The sequence below is a fragment of the Chlamydomonas reinhardtii genome, chromosome 16, assembly GCF_000002595.2.
Source record: "Chlamydomonas reinhardtii strain CC-503 cw92 mt+ chromosome 16, whole genome shotgun sequence".
Classification (NCBI taxonomy): Eukaryota; Viridiplantae; Chlorophyta; class Chlorophyceae; order Chlamydomonadales; family Chlamydomonadaceae; genus Chlamydomonas; species Chlamydomonas reinhardtii.
This window is the reverse complement of record NC_057019.1, coordinates 4,809,600-4,834,447: the sequence shown is the minus strand read 5'-3', so window position 1 is coordinate 4,834,447 and position 24,848 is coordinate 4,809,600. Positions and strand designations below refer to the sequence as shown.

Here is a 24,848-nt window from a genome sequence, read left to right as displayed (position 1 = left end):
GACAATCAAGGGGGGATGTGGGAGCAGCAGAGGGGTTGTGGCCGTTCGGTACAAGTGCGTGGTCGCAGTGGTGGAGAGCGCCCGCCCCGCCCCAACTCAATGAACACGCAGCAGCCACGGCCCTGGGCCCTGCGGCCGCGAACGGCAATGTACGTGACAGAGGTGGCTATGGAGGCTCCCGCCGGTCTTTGCAGGTCTCTGCAGGTCTTTGCAGGTCGCTGCAGCTCTGGCGCCATCCCAGCCACTCCACGCAGCCGCACAGAGGAACACCACAGCACCCACACCAGAAACACCTGCCATACAGTCAACTTATAACCATCCCAGGACTAGGGGGTAACGGCGGGGCCGAAACTGAAATACGGACGGACAACTCCTTCCAGGTGAAAAGCAAACGGCGCCAGGCTGTAAGTCAAAAAGGGGAACTCCAAGCCGAGCCCAACACCTCTTACGCCCCACACCCATGGAGCAACAGCAACGCCACGTCAACGAATGAAATCAGTGACACCGCCACGTCGGGCAGGCGGTCCCGGCGCGCTCCACAGTACATAAAACGGAAGAGCTCGCATGCAACGCGCCTGGCTTCCTTGCAGTATATGTTCTTCTTCTTCTCTGTCCCTGTCTAGGCTGTCCCTGTGCCTTCCCAACGTGACATGGCCCCCGTCCGAACGCACCACGCTTTTACAAACTGCACGCAATCGCTCACCCCCCAGACACACACGCTCATTCCTGGCGTTGCTGTTGCGCCCCTGCCCCCCCAGGCGTGCCAGCAGCCTGCCCCAACCCCGCCACTGCCGCGCCCACGCCTCCGCCTCCGCCCTGCAACCGCCCGTTGCTCAGCGCTCCGCCGCCCGCCCCTGCCGCAGCCGCGCCTGCCGCGGCCGCGAGCGGCGGCTGCAGCACTGGCTGCTGCGTCGCCATGAAGGCCGGGCCCGCGTGCCCGACCACTGCCAGGCCGGTGCCGCTGCCGTCGCCGCTGCCGTCATCGCTGTCGTGCCCACAACCCGCGTTCATCATCACGGCCAGGTGTGGCGGCAACGCGCCCAGCCCCAGCCCCAGCCCTAACCCTAGCCCTGACGCGATGGAGCCGGCCCCGCCGCTGTGAAGCGAGGAGGAGGCATGGCGTGGCGAGGCGCCGGCGGTGGTGGCGGCGGCTGCGCCGCCGGAGTGCGAGCTGTGGTGTCCCCCCTGGTGGCTGTCGCTAGTGCTGCTCTGGTGGTTGTGGTTGTGATGGTGGTGGTGGTGCGGGTGCTGGTGCGACGGCGGCAAGTGCTGGTGGTGGTGCGACGCCGCCGAGACGCCGCCGGCCGCGCCGCTGCCGCCGCCGCCGATGGAGGGCGGCGGGTGGCTGGAGAAGGAGGCGAGGTGCGGAGGGCCGTGTTGCTGCAGGTACTGCTGCTGTTGTTGCTGTTGCTGCTGCTGTTGTTGCTGCTGTTGTTGCTGGTGTATGTAGTCGGACACGGGCCCGGGCGAGTGCGGCAGGGAGGCGGCCTCCTCGCTGGCAATGGCGGTGGCTACGGAGCCGTGCCGCTCCGCCAGACTGCGAGTGGCGGTTGTGTGCGTGTGGGAAGAGGGCGTGGGGTTGTAGATACCAGCCCAAACTAAACCGAACCCAATGGGGGTAAGTTCAATCCGAAACCCGAAGCGAGCCAACCGAGTGAACCCGAACCCAAAGAGAGCAGGCACCAGGGAGCGGCCAACCAGAGGCCAGAGGCACGGCAGCGGCCCCGGCGTGCCACAGTCTTAGAACCCTGCCCAGCCAGCCTTCCAACCAGGGTGCCGCCCCACCCGCCCCACCCCACGGCCCTGCCGCTCCCCGGGCGGTCGGCACTTCATACTCGTGTGACTTCAACCACTCCGTACTCCACATGGACGGTTCCCCCCTTCCCCGCCCCCCCGTTCCGCATGCCGCCTCACCTACCTGAAGTTGCGCAGGTGCGCCGCCTGCGCCATGAGGCTGTGCAGCATTGTGTCCGGGCTCAGCGGCCCGCCGCTGGACCCGCTGCTCAGGCCACCAACCCCACCACCGTCAACGCCCACGTCAGCGCCCCCGCCGCCGTCGGCGCCCGCCGTGCCGGGCGGCCCCATGCTGCCGCCGGGCCCCAGCACCATCATGGCGTTAGTCATGACGCTGGATCCGATGCCGTACAGGCTGCTGCCCGCCACGTAGCTGCCGTACTGCCCCAGGGAGAAGTCGGCGGGCGCGGAGGCGGCGCAGGCGGCGGCGGGCGGTCGGTGGTAGATGGCCTGGGTGCGTGTGTGCGGTACGGAATGTGTGTGTGTGTGTGTACGACACGGTATGTGTGTGTGTGAGTGTGCATGCGCGCGCTGTGTGCATGTGAGTGTGTATGCGCGCGCGGATATGTCAAGGGGGGAAGGAGCTCCCTGCATCCCTGCCTCCCTGCCTCCCTCCCTCCCTCCCTCCCTCCCTCCCTCCCTCCCCCCCCGCCGCACCTGCTGCACAATGGCCTCCAGCAGGTCGCCCACCTCCGCACTGGTGGCCAGGGCGTACCTGGGGGGTGGCGTGGGGTGGAATGGGAGGTGAGAGGTGATGTGGGTGGCGTGAGGGATGGGTTGTGCAGTGGGGTGGCGTGGGGTTACGGGCGCACGGGGGGCGCACACACGCAGGCAGCAAGCACACCCCAAACGCACACGCAGCCGTACAAGCAGCCACAGGCGCAGGCAGCCGCACACACACACACACACACACACACACACACACACACACACACACACACACACACACACACACACACACACGCAGCACACACACACACACACACACACGCATGCAGCCGCCGCCGCCGCACCTGGCTTTGCTGCGGTTGCGGCCCACGGTGCAGGTGTACAGGTACTTGGGCGGGAAGATGCCGGCCAGCTGTGGGAGTGGGGGTGGGGTGGGGGTGGGGTGGTTGGGTTACATTACATGGAATACGAAGAAGCGAAGTTGTAGCCAGGCACAGGGCGGAGGCGGGCGGGCATGCAAACACTAAGGCACTAGCGAGTCTTCCCTGCAGGCAACAACAGGGCAGGGGCGGCGGGCGGGGCGGGCGTATGCCCCAACCAGTGGCACGCCACCCAGCACCCACCCCACACATACAACCCGCTCGTCCCCCCCCCTCCCCCCCCCCCTCCAGCCCCCGGGCCCGGCGCCGCTCGCCCTGCTTCCCCCCTCCGCCACGGCCCCCTCCCGTACATATTATCACTTGCAACTGTCGCCTCTGCCTGTGCTCCGCTCGTTTTGGCTCGGTTCGGTTCAATTTGGTTGCCAAGCATAGGCCACGCTCTCCTCCTCGCCCAACTGCACTGGGTTCGGTTTGGTTTGGGCTGGCATTTGCAACCCTCCTCCCCCCCGCCCTCACTGCTCACTGCTGCTCACCCTGTCCGCCACGCTGGGCCCGGAGGCTGCCGCCATGGCGTTGGCAATGGCCCGGCCCATGTCCATGCGGTCCATGCTGATGGAGGAGCCGGGCGCGCGGTGGCCGTGACGGCCGCCTGGGGTTGGGAGCGGGGGGGGGATGAGGAGGTTGGGGGTTTGGAGGGTGGGGGTTAGGAGCGGGGGGTTAGGAGCGGGGGGTTAGGAGCGGGGGATTAGGAGGTGGGATTAGGAGGCTGGGGTTAGGAGCCGGGGTTAGGAGCCGGGGTCAGGGGCAGGGGCCGCGAGGTCCATGCGTGCAATGATGCATTGGAGCCGGCGCCGCAGCGGGGCTCATCAGGCCCGGCAGGGGCAACGAGACAGGAGCGACGTTGCACACTGCGCCTGGATGGGCAGAACCCGGCCGACTCCAGTCAAGGTCACACAGGTACACATCTCAACACCAGCTTACGTCGCTCCATTGGGCCCGCCATCGCCGGCGGCGGCGCGCCGCCGCCGCTCGTGGACGCGCCGCCGCCGCTTCGGCTCGCCGCCGCCTGCTGCGCCGCCGCCTGCTGCGCCGCCGCCGCCGCTGCCTGCTGCTGCTGGTGCTGCTGCAGCTGCAGTAATGCTAGCTGCTGCTGTGTCTGCTGCAGCAGGTGCTGCTGCGTGGCCAGCTGCGCCGCCGTCAGGTGCCGCCCCGCACCCACACCCACACCCGCGCCCACACCCGCCCCCAGGCCGCTCGCGCCCGCCAGCCCGCCCGCCGCTCCCGCGCTGGACCCAGCCACCGGGCCCGCCCCGCCGTGCGCCGCCGCGCCGCCGGGCCCGCCCGCCATCTGTACGGCGCCGGGCGCTCGCGGCGATGTGCTGTGCGGCAGTGGTGTGGTGCTGTGGGCCAGGAAGGGGCTTTGGGAGCCGAGTCCGTGTTGCCCGTGTTGACCGCCTTGACCGCCTTGCCCGTGTTGCCCGTGTTGACCGTGCTGCCCGTGCCCTGGCAGGTGCAGCATGGGCGGCTGCTGCGGGTGCGGCTGCTGCGAATGGTGGCCCTGCGCTGCGAGCGCCTGCGCCAGGCCGGAAGGCGCCTGTGGGGGTGGGAGGTAGCCGTTCATATGTGTGTGTTGGGGGGTCCATTCATGATCAATGATGGGGGGTTGCAAAGATGGTACAGGGAATGTAGCGTGTTTGACAGCTGGGGGGGATGAGGGGAGCAGTAAGTGCGGGGGTCAGATGGCGTGGCATGTACGGCAAGCAAGCCTTGGTTACAGTCCAGGGCTACCCGGGCTGTTATTGTCGATGAGCTGGCAGTGCCGACAGGCGTTCGGTTCACGGCCAGTAGCGGCGGCAGGAACAGAAACACACCCTGCGCGCTGCGTCCCCCATGAGCGTGTCACCCAGGAGTGGCACGGATGCCACCTTCCGTTCCGTCTTCCTCCCCTCCCCACCTTTGATCCGCCCGCCGCCGCCGCCGCGGCAAGCGCCGCATGGCGCTGCGCGCTGCCGGATCCACCGCCCGCCGCCGCCGCCGCCGCCGTGCCCGGCGGCACCTCGAGCACCGTGGACAAGTTGATGCCGCCCGTGCTGCTGCTGCGCGTGTGGCTCGCCTGCAGGCTTGCCGCCGCGGCCGCCGCCGCCGCCGCGCCGCGCCCGCCGCGCCCGCCCAGCGCCGACCCCAGCATGTCGTTCAGCGCCTGGCCGCCGGCGCCGCCGTTGGCGGCCGCGGCGGCTGCGGCGGCGGCCGCCGCCGCGAATCGCTCAGACCGGCTGTTGTGCGCGGGCGCGGCGCCGTCGATGCGCGCGCCCTCGAAGAGGGAGAAGAGGTTCTCATCGCGGCCCAGCAGGTGGCCTGTGCGGTGGCGTGGCGTGGGGGCGCGGTCTCGCTGGGGCGCACTGTGCGCTCGAGGCCCCGCACACCGCACACCGCACACCGCACACCGCCGCCCGCCACCGCAAAACGCCGTCCCGCGTCTTGGACTACCGTACCGTGCGCAACCCCAAGCACCCACCTTCCCCCTACCTACCCTCCCCTGCTTATATCCTGCTCCCGATGTTCTTTACCCATGCAACCCCCCTACCTATCCTCCCCCGCCGCCCGGTCCCCTCCTCTGACGGCCGGCCCACCTCTCACCTATGCACAGCACCATGTCAAAGGCCGCCGCCTCTATGCCGCCCTCTGTGGCGATGATGCCCACCAGCCGCTGCATAGCCAGGCCCTTGGTCACACCCACCGGCCGGACCTGTGAGCGAGGGAGTGAGGAGGGTTGCAAGTTTGCGTTTTTTGCAAAGCGATATACATGTAATAAAGCCAACGCTAGAGAAGGTCAGCAGAAGACCGGTGGTCGTGTTCCCCGTAAGCACCCGGACTGGCGTCGCGGCCCTCTTAGGGACTGGCGTCGCGGCCTCGTTCTGCGGGCCCTGCGCCGTGCGGCCTGCTGCTGCTACGGCGGCCTGCCCTGCTACTGCGGCCCCGTGCTGCTGCCGTCCCTGCTGCTGCTACTGCCTGCTACTGCTACTGCCCCTCCGGCCCCTGCCTCACCTCCACGCTCTTGCCGCCCTGGATGATCTCGACGGGGGCGTTGCTGATGGGGCCCGTCCACAAGTGCTGAAGCAGGTCGCGAGCCTGCGGGGGAGGGTACATTCATGATTACAGAACATCATTGCTCGCACAGGGGCGCGGGGAGGCGCACCCAGCCGGGTGAAGCAGGCGGGTGAATGTGCCCATCGCTCAGGATCCGTGTGTCAACAGGCCGGGTAACCGCTGGTCCTTGTCCAGCCCCGTCGACTCTTAGCGAGCTAAGCTGCCATGCCACAAGAAGACCATTCCGCACCAGGACTGCAGCAGTGGAACGCACCTGGATTCGGCCGAACTCCACATCAGCGTACTTGTAGTTCCACACCAGGCTGGTCTCGCGCGCCTCCACAAACGACCTCGGCGTGCGCTCGCAGAAGTAGTCGAACACCAGCTGCACCGACTCCATCCACTCACAGTGCACTTGGTCGAACACGCACTTCCACTGCGGCAGCGGCGGCCGAGGCTCCTGCGGGGGGTTGCATTCATGATCAGCTAACAAAATGACAGACGGTAGGCAATCTCGGGGATACAGCAATCTCGGGGCACCGACGGGGGGGGGGATGGCGGGGAGGGGGGGTCCATGCATGTTATAAAAGACGAGAGGGCGTAGGGGGTAAAAGGTTTGGGGGAGGGGAGGTTGTTAGGCCAAGCAGGACGGACTGATCCCCGCGACATGATGCATACGTGCAAACGCGCGCACACACATACGGTACATGACTCCGTTTTGTTGGCCAACATACACACACATACATGTATACCCTCGTCCCCTCGCCCGCCCCCTCACCTGCTGCTGCTGGTGCGCTGGCGCGCCGCCCGGCAGGCTCTGCCCGCGCGGCAGCGCCGGCGCCTTGGGCGTGCCGCCGCCGCCTCCTCCTCCCCCGCCCGCCCCTCCGGCTCCTCCTCCCGGCCCCCCCGGCAGCGGCGCCGCGGGCGGGCGCACGTACACGCCGTTCTCCGCTGCTAGCCACACGGGCAGGTGGCCAAACACCTCGTCCAGCTTGGAGGTCTCGCTGCCGCTGAAGATAACCACCACGTTGTTCGGGTCCTGGGGGGTGGGGTGGGCGGGGTTACAATCATGATTGGTTAAGTGGGTGGGAGCGCGCGGCGTGCCGGGCTTGACGAATTAGAAGGAGGAGGCGAAGGCGGTGTCGACATGGCGCAGCAGCGCGCAGACTCCAGACCGATGACCCGATGCAAGGTAGCAAAGGTGGCCGTGAGGTGAGGGCGTGGTGAAGGTACGTACAGCAGGCGCATAGACGCGAAAGACCCTGCCCCTGCCTCCCTCCCCTGGTTCCGCCGTGCCTGCCTCGCTCCCTCCCCTAGTCCCCTGCCTCCCTCCCCTGGTTCCGCCCCTGCCGCCCCTGCCTCTCACCGTGCACAGCTCGCACACGGACTGCATCACGCGCGGGTTGACCTTGGCCAGCGCCTTGACCTGCTCGAACTGGCGCTTGGGCAGCCTGCGTGACGAGTAGGGAGGTCAGGGAGGGAGGAGGTCCGGGATGGGTGGGTGGGCGGGCCACTTAACCCTGAGCATCCATACTTCTCCAGCCCCCCAAAGCCATATGCGCACTCCATCGCCTCTCTGTCTGTTTTGCATTCGCATGGGACGGTGGAACCACCAGGCCCCTACCACCGCGCACGCCCCCAACGCCCTCCCCGCCCTGCCGCCCCCCCCCCCCCGGCCCCCCAGCCTCCCCCCCCCCCACACACCTGGGCGCCTCCACGCTGGTTGTGAGTGTGGCGTTGTATCCCAGAACCACCAGGCGCCGCCGCGAGGACTGGTAGGCGCGGACCACCTCCTGCACGTCCAGCTGCGAGCGGGGGGTAGGGGAGGGTAGGGGAGGGGGAAGAGGGGGGAGGAGGGGTGGGGTGGGGGTTTGAGGGGGGAAGCAGGAGGGGCGAGGCGGGGGGAGGCGGGTGGGGTTACATTCATGATTAATTAAGAAGTGAAGTCGTAGGCAGGTACAGTTGCAGCGTAGACGCGTTGTTACCGATGTCCGTGAAGTCCAGCGGCCAGCTCCAGCGCGTAGACCCGCCGGGTGGGGGTTTAAGAGGTGAGGGTAGAGCGGGGGTGGTAAACACTAGGCCTACCTAAGCCAAACTAGCGGACCACAGGCAGCGGCGAGGGGGTACGGGTGTACGGTATTTGGCCCGGGGGCACAGAGGCCCGGGCGGGGGCGGCGGTCGTCGGGGAGGAGGACGCCCGCAGCGGGTAAGAGAGGGTATGCCGGATTCGTGCCGGTGAACACCAGGCGCGCGTGCGTCCATACATGGTGCGGCGGCAGAACGCGCAATGAACGTCACAACGAAGTCCCGCCCGTCACTCCATCACCCCGTCTCTTTGTCCCTTCCCCCCCCTCCTGCGGATCTCTGTGTGTGCCCCGCTGTGTCGGGCTCACCGGCGGCGGCGTGTGCCGCATGCGCAGGTCCGCCTCAATGTGTGTGTCGTTGAGCTCGGTGATGAACGTGTCCGCCCAGTGCTGCGCCGTGTGGGTCTGGGGGGAAGGGGGGTTGCATTCAATTTCAGAGAAATGATGAGCTAAATAAGTGGTAGGCGGTAGGCAATCTTGGGGATGGAGTGTGGGGCGGGGCGTGGATATATGGAGCGCAGTGAAGCAGGAGAGGTGTGCGGCGTGTATTACAGCATAGTGCCGCCAGCTGCTGTCCCCGCTCACTCCCTCGCTCGCTCGCGCCCTCCCTCCCTCCCCGGCCCCCACAGTAGCTTGCATGCGCGGCTGCAGCTTCTCCTTGCAGCGTTGCTGTTTCCTTACGGCATTGGTTCAGAGTCCACGCCCCGCCGCCCTTCCCCCCCACCTGCACGTGCATGTAGTTCTGCCGGTGCCGCTCGCGCCGCTCGTCCTCGCTCATGGACAGGGCGTCGTAGATGGCGGTGGCCATGTCGGAGATGTTCCAGGGGTTCACAAGCAGAGCGCCCGCGCCCAGGGACTGAGGGAGGGGAAAGGAGGGGAGGAGGGGAGGAGGGGGGGTTGCAAGGATTGGTACAGAGAAGGGGAGGAGGGGAGGGGAGGGGAGGAGGAGGGAGGGGGGGAGGTGAGGAGGGGGGGAGGCAGCAGGTGAGGGGGAGGTGAGGGGGAGGTGAGGGGGCGATGGGGGGTAGCCATGGATGCAAACGGTTTGTACAAAACACGGAACTGCCAACGTCTTGATGCGCCAACAAGGGGCGGGGGCAGCAGTGGGGCTGCGGCGCCGTGGCAGTGCGGGGGCTCACTCCCCCGTTTTCGTTGATTTTAGTTTCAATTGGGCTGGTATTTGCAACCCCCCACACACCTGTGCGGCGCCGGCGAACTCGGACAGCACCAGCACACCCGCGTTGTCGCTCTGGCAGGCCACGTACTCGTAGCTCACCTGCGGACGGGGAGGGGGCGAGGGGAGGAAGGGAAACGGCGTGTGGGCGTGTGGGCGTGTGTGCGGCGCGTGTGTACATACGGTGTATGGGGTCGTTGGTGCCGAGCCCCAGGGGTGGGATCCGGGTAGGCCTCGTGTGTGACATGTGCGCGGCTGTGTTCACCACACTCTTCCGACGTACTTTGGGCTGGTATCTAAAACCCCCCGTGCCCCCGTCCCCGTCCCCGTCCCCGTCCCCGTTGGTTTTGGTTTACTTTGGGCTGCTATTTACATCCCCACCCCCGCCCCTCGCCTCCCCCGCCCGCCCGCTCCCTCCCACCATTCCCCCACCCCCCTCACCAGGTTCATGCCGTCCCTCAGGCTGGTCACCAGCGCCACGTCCGTCACGGCGTACAGCGCGCACAGCTCGGTGAAGGACAGCGAGGTGTCCAGGTGGTAGATGGGCACGTACGTCAGCGTGCCGTACTGCCCGTTGATGCGACCCACGATCTCGTGAACCATGCTGCGGAGGAGGGGAGGGGGATTACAGTCATGATTAGTTAAGGGAGGGGGAGCGGGAGGGGGAGGAGCGGGAGGAGCGGGAGGGGGAGGCGGGAGGGGTTGCAGATGTAAGCAAGATGAAGTGATGTTGACAGGCCGTTGCAGCAGATCAGTCTTGGGGTTGATGATGGAGGGGGAGGGGGAGGCGGAGGCGGGCGGTGAAGCCGTTCATGAAAGACGGAGTGGTTGATTGAGGGGTAGGGGAGGCGGGCAAGGTGGCCATATGGGGTGGGGCGGGGGCTGCAGGGTTGGGTGGGCGGGAGCGGGAGTGGCGGCGGAGGGTGCCGTCGGGGGCGCCGTGGTGAGTGGAGATCCTGACCGGGACCCACTGAAGTTGCCCAACATCGCTAACACACACACGCCCTGCGCCTCTCCCCCTCCTCCCCCCAAGAGCTCATCGCCTACTTTGTACTGGTTTGCGGGATGGTTTGCTGGGAAGCTGGGAACTCGGTGCATTTCGGGGGTGGGGACTTTTGTCACGTGCCACTCCGTTGTCGAAGCATATGCCCCGCTCTCCTCCTCGCTCTATTGCATGGGCTTCGGTTTAGCTTGGGCTGGTATCTACAACCCCTCCCCCCTGCTCCTCCCTTGCTCCTGCCCTGCTCCTCCCCTGCTCCTCCTCACCTGCGCAGCTTCTGGTACTCGGGCACGTCAGTGCGGGAGGGCACCGCGATCTGCACCAGCAGCACCTGAGCGGCACCCGGCAGCAGGGGGGGGGGGAGCGAGAAAGGAGGGCGGAAGTGAGAGGCGTGTATCTCACAATGAGCTTGTAGAGCGCGAGGGAGCAGCGGAACGGTCAGGCGGCGGGGCTTTGGTTCAGCGCTGCGGGGCTGGGGGCACGAGTGCGCGGCCGAAGCCAAGGTGTGCACCGGCCTCGTAGCGGGCAGATGCCCAAACCCCCGGCCGCCGGCCCCCATGAGGACGCTCCGCGCGCTTTGCTCTGCTCTGCCCTGCTCCCCCTGCCCCTGCCCCTTTGATGGGACTGATTCATGGGGCATCACAACTCTCGCTCCTCCCTCCCGTTGTCATAGCATACGCCACGCTCTCATCCTCGCTCTTTTGCATTGGGTTCGGTTTAGTGTGGGCTGGTACTCATAACCTCCCTCCCCCTGCCCCCCCTGCTCCCCACCTTGTCCCTCCACTCGGGGTGCTCCTCCAAGAACTTCTCGTAGGCCAGGAGCTTCTGCGGGATGCCCTTGACCATGTCCAGCCGGTCCACACCCAGCATGATCTGGTGATGCAGGGGGGGGGGCGGAGGAGGAGGGAGAGGGGGGAGGAGGAGGAGGAGGGGGACTTACATGCATGATTAGCTAAGGAAACGGTAGACGGGGGGAAGAGGGCGGCGTCAGGGGGGGGGGGTACAAGGAGCTGGATGGGTGTGCGGTGGGCTGGATTCCCGATTGCTAGCAAGTGGTAAAACACGAGTTGCTGAGACGCAGCCGCCCAGTAGGCATGCAGCCAGGCCAGACTTGAGCAGCAGGGAGAGGATGCGCCACCGGGGCCTCGGGGAGACGACGGCGGCGGGGCTGTTGCCGGCGGCCCTCCCTCTCCCCCTCCCCCTCCCCCTCTCCCTCTCCCTCTCCCTCTCCCTCTCCCTCTCCCTCTCCCTCTCCCTCTCCCTCTCCCTCCCTCCCCCTCTCTGCCGCTCACCTTGCGGCCCGCATATCTGTTGAGCAGCTTGGCGGTCTGGCTGTTGACCTCCTCGCTCTCCAGCGCGCGCGTGAAGCGCTCCGGGTCGATGCCGATGGGGAAGGTGCCCACGCGCGTCAGCACGCCGTTGTTCTCCACGCCTGGGGAGGGGGCGCGGAGGTTTCATTCATGATTACGTAAGAAGTGAAGGCGAAGGGCGGGGGTTGCAAAGATTGGTACAGAGAAGTGCAGCGAAGTAGACATGGGAGGAGGCACGGGGAGGCAGGGGCAGCGGCAGGGGCAGCGGCAGGGGCAGCGGCAGGGCACAGTGCGCCGCACACAGCACAGATCAGGGCGGCCTTCAGGGGGCATGATGGCGTATGCCGCGAGCAGCGCTCGATGGCCCGGCTGCAACGCCGGCGGGCACGCAGCGGCGAAAGACAAGGGCTCCAAGCCCTCCGCATCGTCCTAGGGCTGTCCTTCCCATAGCACCTTGTGTCGCCACCCACGCCCCCTGACCAGCCCTGACCAGCCCTGAACACCCCTCCAACCCCCCAAAGCTCCTCATCCCCCGTGGCCCCTCCCCCTCCCCCAGCCCCCCGGCGCCCCACCCTCGGGCGTGCCCTCCAGCCCGGCGCCTCACCCTCGGGCGTGCCCTCCAGCCCCAGGATGCGGGTGCAGCTGGAGATGAAGTGGCGGGCGTAGTCGTAGGTGTGGAAGCCCACCAGGTCGGCAGCCAGCACCGCCCGGAGCACCTGGGGGGGGGGGGGGAGAGCGAGAAGGGGGGCAGTGGGCGCGGGGCGGCAAGGGCAGGGGCGGCAAGGGCAGGGGCGGGACGCACAAGAAAGGCGAGGCGTGTGCTTAGGCTGAGGAGCTAATGGGCGCGTATAGAAGCTAAACAGGCAGGACGGTGCATGCCGCTGCGCTCCCTTTGTATCTCCTTGCCCCCCCTCACCTCCTCGCGCACGGGCAGTGTGCGGTAGATCTCGGAGGAGGGGAAGGGCGTGTGCAGGAAGAAGCCCACCTTCATCTGTGCGGGGGGGTTACATTCATGATTAGTTAAGGGGGGCGGGGGCAGCCGTTCATGTGGAGAACGGAGTGATTACATTACATGTTTGTGGGCTGCCACAGCTATGAGTGCAAAGCTGGATCCCCCCCCCACACACACACACATACGACGCCTGCACGCCTTCGTTCGTCACCTTGTGCCCCACGCCGCCGCACAAGCAAGCCCTTTGCCTCGCACGCAGGCAATCCTCCGCCCCCCTCCCTCCTCCCTCCTCCGTCCTCTCCACGCCACCTCCCTCCTCTCCACCCCGCCCCCCTCCGCCCCCAGCTGCCCCCAGCCGGCTCGCGCACCTTGTGCACGGCCTGCTTGAGCAGGCTGGGCAGCAGCATGAGGTGGTAGTCCTGCACCCACACCACGTCCTGCGAGCTGTACTCCTCCAGAACCACGTCCGCGAACTTCTCGTTGGCCACCTGTTGGAGGTGGAGTGGTGGCGGTGGTTGGGGTGGTTGGGGTGGTTGGGTGCTGGTTGGTGGCGGTGGTTGGGTGGTGGGTGGTTGGGGGGTGGGGGGGGGGTGGGGGGTTGTTCCTACCATCCCTCCAGCCCTCCCATCTCCTTTATGCATGGACGGCCACCTCCCCACCCCGCCCCAGCCCCTATCCCCCACCCCACCCCACCCCCACCCCCGCCACCCCCACGAGCACCCCACCCCCCACGAGCACCCCACCCCCCACGCAACCCCCACGCAACCCCAACCCCCCAGCCCCTACCCCCCCACCCCAGCCCACCTGGTAGGCCTGCCACTGCATCTGCATGGCGCGGTGCTCCGCCATCTTCTGCCAGCTGTCGATGTTGAGCGGCACGTAGTGGAACAGCTGCCACAGCACGCTGTTGCAGAAGCCGTTGTAGTACAGGTCCAGCTGTGTGAGCGGTTGGTTAGTTGGGCGGTTGGTTGGTTGGTGAGTGCAGAGCGGTTGGCTGAGCGGCGGGGCCGGCGTGGCAGGCAAGGATGCTTCCGGTCATTCAGAGCGCCCCCTCCCCTCCCCTTCCCCCTGCCCCTCCTTCTTCCCTCCCCTAGCGTCCCCCTCCCCGTCCCCCTTCCCCTTCCCCTTCCCCTTCCCCTTCCCCTTCCCCTTCCCCTTCCCCTTCCCCTTCCCCTTCCCCCCTCCCCTTCCCCTTCCCCTTCCCCTTCCCCTTCCCCTTCCCCTTCCCCTTCCCCTTCCCCTTCCCCTTCCCCTTCCCCTCACCCCCTCACCTTCCCCTTCCCCTTCCCCTTCCCCTTCCCCTTCCCCTTCCCCTTCCCCTTCCCCTTCCCCTTCCCCTTCCCCTTCCCCTTCCCCTTCCCCTCACCCCCTCCCCTTCCCCTTCCCCTTCCCCTTCCCCTTCCCCTTCCCCTTCCCCTTCCCCTTCCCCTTCCCCTCACCCCCTCACCAGCGTGTGGTCCATCCACACGGGGCAGTAGCCCTCGCTCTTGAGCATGGCCGTCAGCTCGTCCCGCTCGCGGCCGGCCTTGACCCAGATGCCGGGCCAGCCGATCCACAGCGTCACGTAGTTACTCACGCCCTTGAGCGCAGACACCAGCCCGCCCGCGGAGGACTGCGGCACAAGGGCCGGGCGGGGGGAGTCTTCAGGCGTATTCGTGTGTGCGGGGGGGACGTGTGTGTATGTGTGTGCGTGTATGTGTGTGTTTGTGTGTGTGTGTGTGTGTCTGTGTGTGTGAACGCGTGGACGTGCATGTGAGGAGAGAGAGTGCGAGAGAGGGGAGGGATGGAGCGAGGGAGGGAGGGGTTACATTCATGATTAGTTAAGGAAGTGGTAGACGGTAGACCAGAGGGGGTGAGCGAGGTGTTGCATAGCGGGAACGGGGGACAGCGGCGGTAAGGGGGCCCGGTGTTGCTGGCGGAAGTGCAAAGCCAGGAGGGTGGATATGGGCATGCCGTTACTTTCCCCCGGCGGACCTCACGCGACGCAATCCCGGATATGCCGATCTAACTTGGCGGCAGCAGCCTCAACCCCACCCGCCTGCCCCCGCCCTCTGCACGGGGCCAGGCATGCGACAGCCCCTTCCTGTTTCATTTTTTAATGGTGGAAACAAACCTGACGCCACGCCACGCCACCCATCCCGGGCACCTCCAGTCGCACCAGCCGCCACCCCACCCCACCCCATCCTCCCCAGGTATCCATCCATCGCCTAAACAAGCAGCGACGGACCCCGGCCGGCCGGCGGCGAGCGCCAGTCGGCGCCGGCCAGGCGACACACGCCCGCAGTTTTGTTACGTTGCGTGCGCACACAAGCAGTGCGCCGCCGATGCCGGTTTCTGGGCTGCCGGGGGGCAGCAGTGTGGGCGCCACGGGGCGCAAATGACCAGCTGGCAAGGCCGGGGGCAGCGCGGCTCCCATCCCCGACCACACACGGCGGCGCCACGCCCCGGCCCCCGGAGACCCAGGAGCCTCCCTCCACGGCCGGGCGTGTGACGTGTACGCCGCAGCATGAGCTGGCGCAGCAGGAGCTGGCAGCAGGTGGTCAGCAGCCCCCCCTGCCACGACACCACGCGAAGACTGCCACGCCGCTATAGCGCACGCGCCTGCCTCACCCCCTGATGCACAAGCTACAGACCGCTTCGCCCCGGCCCCGGCCGTCCGGCATCACTTGTGTACTGCCCTCAGCTTGTTGTCCGTCGGGCCCCGCCCCACCACCCGCCCCCACGCTTTACCCCCACTTGCGCCCCGGCCGTCACATGCCGGCTGCTGCGCGGCTTTGACTTGCCTGCAGCTGCCACCGCCCGTTGCTGTCCTTGCTGCACGTGACCGGCAGCCGATTGGCGACGACCACGAGCCGAGCGGCCAGCGGGGGCTCCGGCACCGTTTCAAGCACCGGGTCCTCGGGCGGCGGGTCCTCATACACATCAAAAGCCTGGTGGCTTCTGTTCCGCCGAATGCGCTCGCGGAGCAAGCGGTCTGCAGCCGGGTGCGGAACGGCCCGACAGCAATGGCACGAGCAGGGAGGAGGAGCATGCTCAGTCACGGCAACTTTGGTCAAGCAGTCGGAAGCCAGATCAAGTGCAAGCCTTTGTGCGTGTGTAGGGCATGGGCGAGGCGTGCACGCTGGCGTTCCGCGGGCTGAGACAGGGCCCGGATAGGGTGCAAATTGCTAAGCCTCGCGCCATCGTCCATGACACAGCTCTTACCGACACGTGTAGTTGGCAGCGAGCTTGAAACATTTTCATCTGACGGTATCGCGTCAGGGTCCAGCCCGCTGACAACCCGCTCCATTGTTCCCGCGTGCGCAATTTGCTGCTAATGGAGTGCCCGCTTAGTTTAATACAACTGGCTTCCTATAGCCATCAGGAGGCAAGCCATGCCAACTCAGAAGCGCTTGACCCAGCCTGGGAAATATCAATGCCTGTGGATAACCCCCAGCAAGTACGCTTGTGAGGACTAACGGTCTTTATTTTGCTTGAAACGAATAATGTGGTGAAGCCAGGGCTGTTTCGACATGCCCACGCAGGCCAATCGCCACGCCACGCAGGCGATACCCCCCGACAGCTCCCCCAGCGATGGTCACTCCTGGACCGCAGTCTCCCCTGGATCCAGCTGCACGCCGACATGCCGCGCAGCAAAGCGCGTGGGACAGCGAGTCAAGGTTATGGGGCAATCTTCCATGGGCCCACTGGCCCGCAGAGATTCCGGTCGCGCTTCGTCAATTCCTCGCATGATCCTTGAAGTTGACGCCAGCACCGCTGTCATCACTTTCCTGCCGGGATCCTGAGAAGGCAACGTCCGGAGTTCTACCTTACAAACCGCGGGCCCAGGCGGGGCCCACTGGGCGGCACCGCTCCGCACGCCCCCAGCCTACCAGAGCTAGCGGGAAAACTGGAATAGGCTGACGTTGATGCGGTTGGCCCCAGCCTGTGGCTTGCGCGGCTAATCCCTCATTCCCTCAGGTATCTATCGCTCCATCCGTGCACCACTTCGCCAGCCCCTGTATATCTAGCAACGGAAACATAGATATGCAGGCCCTACATGTGGCAACGGCAGCTGTGTCGATCGGAGGTACGGAGCACCAAGCACCCTTGCTTGCGTGCCACCGCCTCGCAACGGGCCGGTTCAGGTGATCAACCCATCCACAGGTGCCCTGCCCTGCACAGCAATCCCACAGATCTCTGCTGCCATCCGCACGACATTGCAATTCCGGCATCAACCTCTGGCGCCTGTCCGTGGCCTAACGTACGGTTATAGCGTATACTCCTGGGTCCAAAATGCAGTCGCCCCTAACGTACGGTTGTACCGTATACTCCTGGGTCCAAAATGCAGTCGCCCCTGCTCCATGCAGGTCCAAACACGCGTGCAGGAAGTACTGCTTGCAAACGTCCTCAAGAAAATGTACGGTATTGCACAATATATTGAAAGAGCCTCTGCACATCCACGGTGCACCCCCAGGGCCTGCCGCGGTGCGTGCCGCCGGCCTCAACCCAGCGTGTGCATGCGGGCACAGCCGGTGATCAGCCGCTTCAATGCATAGCCGCACATTACTGTAAACGCACTTGAACTGAGCTTTTGATTGAATGCAGCGCATTCTCCTTTTGTAAGATTGAGCAGTTAAGATGCACGGATGCATTTTGAATCTCATCCCAGACAGCAGTTGTTGGATCAAGAGATGCATGTGCGTGACAGTAAGATTAAACGTGCGTGATTGCGTGGCCATCGGAAACGCTCCTGCGTGACATCCTCCTGCTGGCCAGAGGGCCCCCAAGACTCATTCACACGCCGCAGTCACCCAGGCAAGCCCTATCTAACCTCAGCATGAGAAGCGTCAGTGCGTAAGTGGGGGTAGCCAGCCGCCCCATAGCCAGCAGGTATCAGTCATCAGGCACAGGTGCGACCCTTAATTGCTGGCCAGCCATGCAAGATGTCCAGCAGCAGCAGCCATTTGTTGCTGCTGCTGCTGCTGCTGCTGCTGCTGATGATGATAATGGTGATGATGATGATGGTGATGCTACAAATGCCAACTCACACACACGCTATAATAAACAAAATTGACTAACTCGTGCGCGCCATGTGGATGTGAGGTGCGGGGATGGTGTCCCCAGCAGCACCAGGCATGCAACAGGCAGGCAACTAACAGGGCGGCCAAGGCAGCCGCCTCACCCGCCCTGCACCAAACGCCCCTTATTCCGCCGCGCATCCAGCGGGCGCCGGGAGTGAACATAAGCCAGCAGTGCAAATAAACGCACCCACGCACTCCGTCCGGCGCCGCGGCTGGCACTAGCAGCCAAGGAGCCACAGCCCGCCACCCGCCGCAGGCAATCAAGTAGTAAGAATGAACGAGTGTCAAGCAACACTGGTGCATGTGCTGGTATGAGCGCACACACGCATGGAGGCCCATACCTATTCAATCCTTCGCACCTGGTGTTCACCATCCGCCTTTTTAAAGTTCAAGGCCGATGAGTCATACGTGACACCATTCCAACTCCAAGCGCGCATGCAACTGGCGGAGCCACATCTGGCCCTCTCTTGCTTTCTCTCGCACACATGATATTGTCCTCTCGCTCTTTCTCTCACGCTCATAATTTTGTCTAATTGCGTGCTTTGCACGAAGCGCAATCCAGTGATCAGCTCCTCCTTGCACCCCCGCCCAACACATCATTCACCCACTCGTATGTACCACGTCGCCTGCTGTAGTCGCTCCCCCATCCATGCACTCACCCACGGGCTCGCTGGCACCCGTACCCCGCCGTACACACGGCACGCATTCGTACGAAGCAAATAAACTTTGAGTGCTCGCATGCGCGCATCTCATCACCCCCGCCCGCAGTGCACCTGCTGCACGCACGCAATTCGCCCCAGCAGGTCTGCTGCACGCATCCCTCATTGCCCCCCATCCATCCACCTTGCTTGCTTGGCGCTCACCACGTCATCATCGCTCCAGCCTCGCTGGCATTCTTGCTTGCATGCATGTTGCATCGCCCATCCAATCGATTGCATGCGTCGAGCATGCAGCATCAACAGTTCCTTGCGTGCATGTTGGTCCTTCATTTGGCGGCAATCGAGTCCATGGACTCCATTCTCATCTCGCTCGGGCAATCGTCAGGGAAGACACGCATTCCAACAGAACGCGCAACACCCTCATTGCAACGACCAAGAGCCTGCTGCTGGGTCCACGCGGGATCGAGGTGGACGAGTTCCAGGACATGGATCCCAGCAAGGCCGGAAATTTTAAACATAACGCACGTATCATAACAACGCAACTCGGTTGCTCATCTCATCACATCTCCATCATAGCATAGCTACTGCTGCTGCAGCCGCCGCAGTCGCCAGCCGCCGCCGCCGCCACGGCCTCCCAAACTCCGTCCATGTCTAAGTCATCTTTGCCCAGCGTGACATAGACATCCGTCAACACAGCCGCCGGCCAGGCGGCCAGACTGGTGGCTGCGGCGGCGGCGCCACCAATAGCCACCGGCGTGGCAAAAGGCGAGGCCGCCGCCGCAGCCGTAGCGGCAGCAGTGGCTGCAGCTATAGCCGACAGCTGCTTGCAGCTGCTGTGAAGCCGTTGCTGCTGCTGGGGCTGTCGCACATACTGCTCTTGGGAGGGTAGAAAGATGTAGCTGTCGCTGCCGGTGGCGTTGAAAGCGGGTGCAAGGTTTGAGCGCCGGCCGCCGCCACCGCCGCCATAGCCACCGCCATAGGCGCCGCCGCCGCAGTTCTCTGAAGTGGACGCCGCAAGTAAGAGGCCGGATGACCGAGGGCCATGCTGCAGCTGCTGAGCCCACTGCAGAAGCTGCTGCTGGGGCTGTTGCTGTTGCAGCATGTATTGCGGGGCTCCCCAAGAGCCGGCGCTTTGCCTATGATGAGAGCCGTTTGCGTCTAGCAGCTGCGGCAAGGTGCCGCTGCCGCCGCCGCCGCCGGCTGCTGTGCCGCCGGCTGCAACAAAGCTGATGTTGGGGAAGTTGCAGAGGGTGCCGCCGCCGGTGGTGCCGGCAGTGGTGCAGGCGCCCGTGTGGGCGAGTGTGCAGCACGCGGCCGCGAGGGCGTCGGCGGTAGCCGCCGCACTACTGGTGTGCATGCCTGCCGCCGCCGCTCCACTGCTGCTGCTGGCGGCGGCACCCCACAGCGCCGCGTGATGCGGCGGCGATGGGGGCTGCAGCAGCAGCTGGTTCGGCAGGCAGCCGCTGCTGCTGTCGGGAACGCTGCCGACAAGTACGCCGCCGCCGCGGCGAGTCGCGGCCGCAGAGGAGGCAACTGCTGCGGCCTCAAAGATGTCAAAGCACGAAGATGGGCGGGTGAAAGCGGCGGCGGGGCGGGGCGGCGGCCCCAGCAGGGGCGCGGTGACGGTGCCGCCGGCGAAGCGGTCGCCGCCTGCTGACGCCGTCGTGTGTGATAAGGCAGCCACCGCCACCGCCGGCGACAACGGCGGCAGCGGTGGGCACGACCAAGAAGCAGCCGCCCCCGCGACCGCTGCCGCGGCGGATGACAGCTGCGGCGGGTAGACGCACTGGTGATGCTGTGCGCTCATAAGCAGCGGCGGGTCGCCAACCCATTGCTGCGCCGCGGCCGCCGCCGCTGCCGCCGCCGACAGAGATGACGCGTGCGCGGCGGATAGCAGCAGCAGTCGGCTGCTGCTGTTTCCGAGATCGCCGCTGCGGCCGCCGCTGCGGTCTCCAGCAATGATACCGGATAATGAGGTTTGCAGCTGCTGCAGCAGCGGTAACTGTGGCTGTAGCTGTGGCTGTAGCTGCTGCATGGCATCTACAGGCAAGAGCAGCAGCTGTTGCTGCTGCTGCTGCTCTTGCTCCTCAGCATACTCCATCACTCGCGCAAGTTCAGCGGCAGCGACAGCAGCGGGTTCGGCCGCCGCCACCGCGGATCCCGCCGCCGCCACCGCCTCCCACCGCCCCACCTGCTGAGCCCCCTGCTGCTGCGGCTGCTGCTGCTGCTGCTGTTGCCGGCGAGCAGCCGCCGGCAGCCACTTTCTCAACATAACCATCGGCGGCGCCGCCGCCATTTCGTCTTCCTCCATCTGCCCACCGCCTCCGCCGCCTCCTCCCTGCTCCTCATCACGATCGCCGCCGGCCGCCACGGAGGACAGCGGCTCCGCCAGCACCATCGCATCCATCAGGTCTATCTGGTCGAGCAGCTCATCCAGAGCATCAGTCGTGCCCGCCGCCGCCGCCGCCGCCGGCTGCTGCTGCTGCTGCTGCTGCCGCTGCTTCTGGTGTTCATTTTGGTGCTGGGCGTGTTGCTGATGGTCCTCCTCCGCCTCCACCGCCTCCACCGCCTCCTCCTCCTCCACCTGCGGCTGGTGTGGCTGCAGGTGGTAATCATCCATGAAACGGTGCAGCAGTGCCGCCGGCGCTGCAGGCGCGGCTGCTGCTGCTGCCGGCAATGCTTCCTTTCCTTGCTCCCGCCCCTGCCGCCCCCGCCCCCGCAGCTGCTGGGCGGCAGTAGTGGCGGCTGCAGAGGAGGACGGCGCAACCCAGCCGCCCTCAACGGCAGCAGCAGCAACCGGCTGCTGCTTGGCCAACACTGCGACCGCGCCTCCGCCTGCGTTGTCGCAGAGCACGTCTGCGGCGAGGTCCATCACAGCAGGCATCTGCTGCTGTTGCCTATTGCCGGCCGCAGCTGCCGCAGCTGTGTTGCAGCAGCTGTCAAGAAAGGCCGGATCACCAACCGATGAAGAATCAATCAACGCCGCCGCTGCCGCGTCTGCCGCGTCCTCTTGGCAGTTATTGGCAGGCGTGCTGTGCTGCTGCTGTTGCGGCGCCTGTCCAAGCTGCAGCTGCAGCTCCTGCTCTAGCCGCTCCTGCTGCAGCTGCTGCTTTTGCTTCAGCGCATGCTCCAGAGCGGCCAGTCGGGCCTCTGGCCGGTCGCAGTGGGCCGCCACTGCACGCACGTAGTCTATGAGCAGCGTGGAGGCGCGGGAGATGTTCTTGCCGCGTGCGGTGGAATGCCACACTGTGACAGCAGTTGATCGTGGGCGGGGCGACGTTTCGTTAGATAGTGCCCCGGCGTATGGGGCGAAGGTATGGCATTTAAACGCCTCCGCTTATAGATTGCCCATTGCGGCGTGTGTTGCATTCGACCAGCAGAGCGTTTTACGCGTTGCAACCGCGTCGGGAATTTCGCCGGCATGGCATTGAAACCGTGTAACCACGCTCCGCCGCACCCACGGACACCGTTTATGATAAGTCCCCAAAGATCCTCACAGTTCTTGATGTCATTCTCGGTGCGCCCTGGCAAGTGCAGGGCAACCCGGCTCCACCTGAAAGCCACGGCGAAAAGCCATGCCGCAAGAAAGTGGCAATACTGCACACGCTCCTGGTCCAAAATTTCATCTATCGTTCCGAGTGTTTACCCAGGATGCAATTTGCCACAGGAACCTCTGATCGGGGCAGGCCCAGCAGCCGCGGAATTACCAATGACAGAATATTGTCAGCCCAGGCCACACCTGTTGCCAAGTTGAGCGTGGATGTGGACAATTGTATTCAACTCATCTTCTGTCCATGGCTTCCAGGGCCTGTCATTCTCGTCGTCGGGGACAAGGGCCATCGCAAAGCAGCTGAGCGAGGCAGGATGCCTCTCGTCGTGTAATACTACTTGAGATTGCTAGTATTACGCGATTATGAGCAGGTGTTCAGGGTTTATGGGCACAGGCGGTTCTTGGCTCGCACTTGCTGCGCCAATGTGCCTTGTACTGTCGTTAAAGTGAGGCGTAAAGACGGCCAATGATCAAATCCGTCCTGTGTGCGAGTTGCGGTTTGCGCGCATGTGGGTTTGTGTGTTGAAAGAGGTTGGTCGCAATTGTACCGGGTTCCGGTGCGAAGTCACGGCTGCTCGTGATTAGGGTTGTCGTGTTATTGTACAAGCGCAGCGGGGTGCGGGTGACAACTTTTATGTTTGGCCACGGTGAGTTATTACGATGGCAGGGTTGGCGAGCGCAAAGGGTCGTGCATGCAGCCGTTGATGGGGGCACGGATGGGGGGGCGCCTCCAGGCATCAGTCCGTGAACAGTACATGTCAAAGCCGCAGGCTGCCCCAAGCTGCCCCCAGGGGCTCCCGTGCCAGGGCCCCCCAGGCCGCGTCAGGGCTACCCTAGGGCTGGCCCAAGCTGCCCCAGATAGACCACCCAAAACCGGGCGCCCCAGTCCAATCCAACCCAGGCTGTCCCAGGCTGCCCCCAAACACTCTAAACTGCCCCCGGCCACCTCAGGCTGCCCCAGGCAGGCTGCCTCAGGCCGTCTGCAGGCGCACCAGCCCAGGCCACCCAAACCCACCCCAGGCTGCCGCAGGCCACCCCAAACCGCCCCAGGCCGCCTCCTAGGGGTACGGATTTGAACAGGATAGAGGGCAGGGTGAATGGGCAACGGGCGAAATACACAGCCGCGGTTGCGAAAGACGCCAACAAGTCCGCCACCCCCACGCTTTGAAGCGAAGCATCAGCCCTACCAAGTCTCAAGCTTGAGCAGCTTGAGTAGCTAAGAGGTGACTTGCGTCCTGGGCGTGCCGGGTCATGCGGGCCCGAAACAATTGTTACCCCCTTCCCGGGGATGGTCACCCCCCATTTTGGATCGTTAGCACTTACCATTTGGGTGCCATAGGGAAGCGCAACCGTGCAATTTTCACAGCACAACGCATGTAGCAGCAGGTCATGCAGCCCTATGAAATGCTGGTCATGCTAGTGTCAAGAGGGTGCGTGTGTGCCTGTGTTGGGTGGCGCGTGTGCGGTGCTGGTTCCCGTGCGGTAGCTGGGCTGCTTTGTTGCTGGTGTGCATGGCGTTTGCTTGGCGGCTGTGTTTGTGCCCCGGACCTCGTTCTGCGTGTGTGCCTGCGCGTGATCGTGTGCCTGTGCCCTGTTGTGTGGGCGCCTGTGGTGGTTCCGGTTCTCGTGGTGGTTTGGGCTTGGGCGCATGGTTTTCTGTCTTTTTCCTTGCTCTGTTCTGTGAGTTCGGTGGGGGTTTACCTGTTTTGTGGGGCCCCGGTCTGGCCTTGCTTCGCCCTGGAGGGGTGCCCTCACCATTGACATCGATTCGAGGACGGCGGGGGCACACATGTCGTTGGCTTGCCCCTTCCCCCGAAGGGGGAGGGGCAGTAGCCATTGCGGTCGCATCGATCGCCGGAGGGGGGCCCTCCCGGTTATTCCAGTTTTGTATGTAACGTTAAAACTATGTGACCCAAAACGCAGCCCAAGACGTGTATCATGTACAGTGCCCTTCAATGTGTCCGTAGCAACGCATAACTTTGCAAAAAACACAAGGAAGGCGTAAGACTAGAGGCGAAGAGATCAGAGGCGTTGGAGGATCCCGGCGCTCGATAGCGCGATCGGCTTTGCATTTCCGCGGACTTGCGGTAGACGATATTCTCCAAGGCAAACATTTAGACTTGGACATGTGCGAGCGCAAACAGCAAAGCGCATGCGATCTCTCCGATCGGTCGGCAGAAAGGCAATGTGCTTCATCGCAATGCATAAGCAGCGCTGAGTTTTGTGATATCAACGGTGCATACTATCGTGGTGACGATTTGTCGAAATCGTGTCTCGGGCCCCCTGCCCCCGACCCGCCCCCGCCCCACCCGCGCTCTCTCGCCTTCCGCAAACGCAACTGTGTTCACCGGCGCCTCCCCGCGCAAATCCCTCCCCTGATACCAGCCCCGCATCTCCCTCCCATCCCGTTCGCACAACTGCGACCAAGCGGGTCCCACTCGCGCACGGCCCTACGGGCCGGTCGTGTCCCCAGCCCAATACCTTTCCTATAGCATCTTATACCACACATAAGGTCATTAGAGCAGCCCAGGGGCATTGAATCGAGCCGGGGCCGACCTCGAACATCTAAATGTCGCGTTCGCCAGGACACGCCATACCAGGCCAGACAGTAGCCTAACTACACCTATGCATATATCTGTGTTGACGGCAATCGATAAAGCCTGAAAACAACGCCTATGTAGGATGTTGGCTTCGGTCAATTTCGCGACTTGAGCCTCGACGAGCACGTTTTAGCCTGCTGTCAAGCGCTATTGCTCCAACAGATTGCATGTAACATATACATTAAGTGGCGGATTCTGTATCCCGCTCTGCATTTTTCTCGGGGCGACGTCTCCTGGCCTCCTCGGCGTGCGGGTTTGGCTGGGGAAACGCACCCCCCGGACGGCACGCGGTGAAAGTCCCCTGGGCATATGTCCTTCAAGCATCAGCAAGCCATAGGCGCCGAGATGACGACGAGATGAGTCCGTAGACGTGGCGGCTTCCATGAAGGCCAATCTCCCAAGGGGTTTTGGTGCCGTCGCGTGGGCGCCTCCCTGGGGACACGCCTTTTCCTGGAGTGGGACCCGCTTGACTGCGACTGCGCGGAACTGGACGTTGGGAGCGTGACCATAGCCGATGAAATGCTGG

General features: G+C 64.8%; 2 protein-coding genes across 2 annotated transcripts; both read right to left on the bottom strand.

Moving 5' to 3' along the window:
• Nucleotides 1-30: 30 nt before the first annotated feature.
• CHLRE_16g686200v5 (uncharacterized protein) lies at nucleotides 31-15,902 on the bottom strand. Its single transcript, XM_043071565.1, has 27 exons — nucleotides 15,655-15,902; nucleotides 15,234-15,424; nucleotides 13,898-14,062; nucleotides 13,255-13,386; nucleotides 12,819-12,938; nucleotides 12,415-12,489; nucleotides 12,103-12,214; nucleotides 11,481-11,620; nucleotides 10,960-11,061; nucleotides 10,455-10,519; nucleotides 9,630-9,792; nucleotides 9,213-9,290; nucleotides 8,739-8,870; nucleotides 8,324-8,419; nucleotides 7,635-7,735; nucleotides 7,297-7,381; nucleotides 6,709-6,969; nucleotides 6,205-6,390; nucleotides 5,889-5,972; nucleotides 5,481-5,589; nucleotides 4,798-5,198; nucleotides 3,825-4,437; nucleotides 3,377-3,492; nucleotides 2,808-2,875; nucleotides 2,452-2,509; nucleotides 1,919-2,244; nucleotides 31-1,537 (listed from the first exon to the last, which is right to left on the bottom strand). Exons 1-27 carry the CDS (start codon nucleotides 15,737-15,739, stop codon nucleotides 721-723), a joined length of 4,881 nt encoding a protein of 1,626 aa, XP_042915925.1. The 5' UTR covers nucleotides 15,740-15,902; the 3' UTR covers nucleotides 31-720.
• A 209-nt stretch (nucleotides 15,903-16,111) lies between these two features.
• Nucleotides 16,112-22,302, bottom strand: CHLRE_16g686250v5 (uncharacterized protein). Its single transcript, XM_043071568.1, has 3 exons — nucleotides 21,912-22,302; nucleotides 21,670-21,725; nucleotides 16,112-21,418 (listed from the first exon to the last, which is right to left on the bottom strand). The coding sequence occupies exons 1-3, from the start codon at nucleotides 22,010-22,012 to the stop codon at nucleotides 18,732-18,734; spliced, it is 2,844 nt and encodes a 947-aa protein (XP_042915924.1). The 5' UTR covers nucleotides 22,013-22,302; the 3' UTR covers nucleotides 16,112-18,731.
• Between the last annotated feature and the right edge of the window lie 2,546 nt (nucleotides 22,303-24,848).

What these genes read in the sequence shown, in the direction of transcription:
- CHLRE_16g686250v5 (XM_043071568.1), bottom strand. Translation starts at nt 22,012, where the DNA reads ATGGCCCTTGTCCCCGACGACGAGAATGACAGGCCCTGGAAGCCATGG. An exon ending in CACGCTCAACTTGGCAACAG is followed by an intron (nt 21,726 to 21,911) that starts GTGTGGCCTGGG and finishes CGTGGCTTTCAG; the next exon opens with GTGGAGCCGGGTTGCCCTGC. An exon ending in CGAGAATGACATCAAGAACT is followed by an intron (nt 21,419 to 21,669) that starts GTGAGGATCTTT and finishes CTGCTGTCACAG; the next exon opens with TGTGGCATTCCACCGCACGC.
- CHLRE_16g686200v5 (XM_043071565.1), bottom strand. Translation starts at nt 15,739, where the DNA reads ATGGAGCGGGTTGTCAGCGGGCTGGACCCTGACGCGATACCGTCAGAT. An exon ending in GCTGGAGGGCACGCCCGAGG is followed by an intron (nt 11,621 to 12,102) that starts GTGAGGCGCCGG and finishes CCCCCTCCCCAG; the next exon opens with GCGTGGAGAACAACGGCGTG. An exon ending in ACCAGCGTGGAGGCGCCCAG is followed by an intron (nt 7,382 to 7,634) that starts GTGTGTGGGGGG and finishes CTCGTCACGCAG; the next exon opens with GCTGCCCAAGCGCCAGTTCG.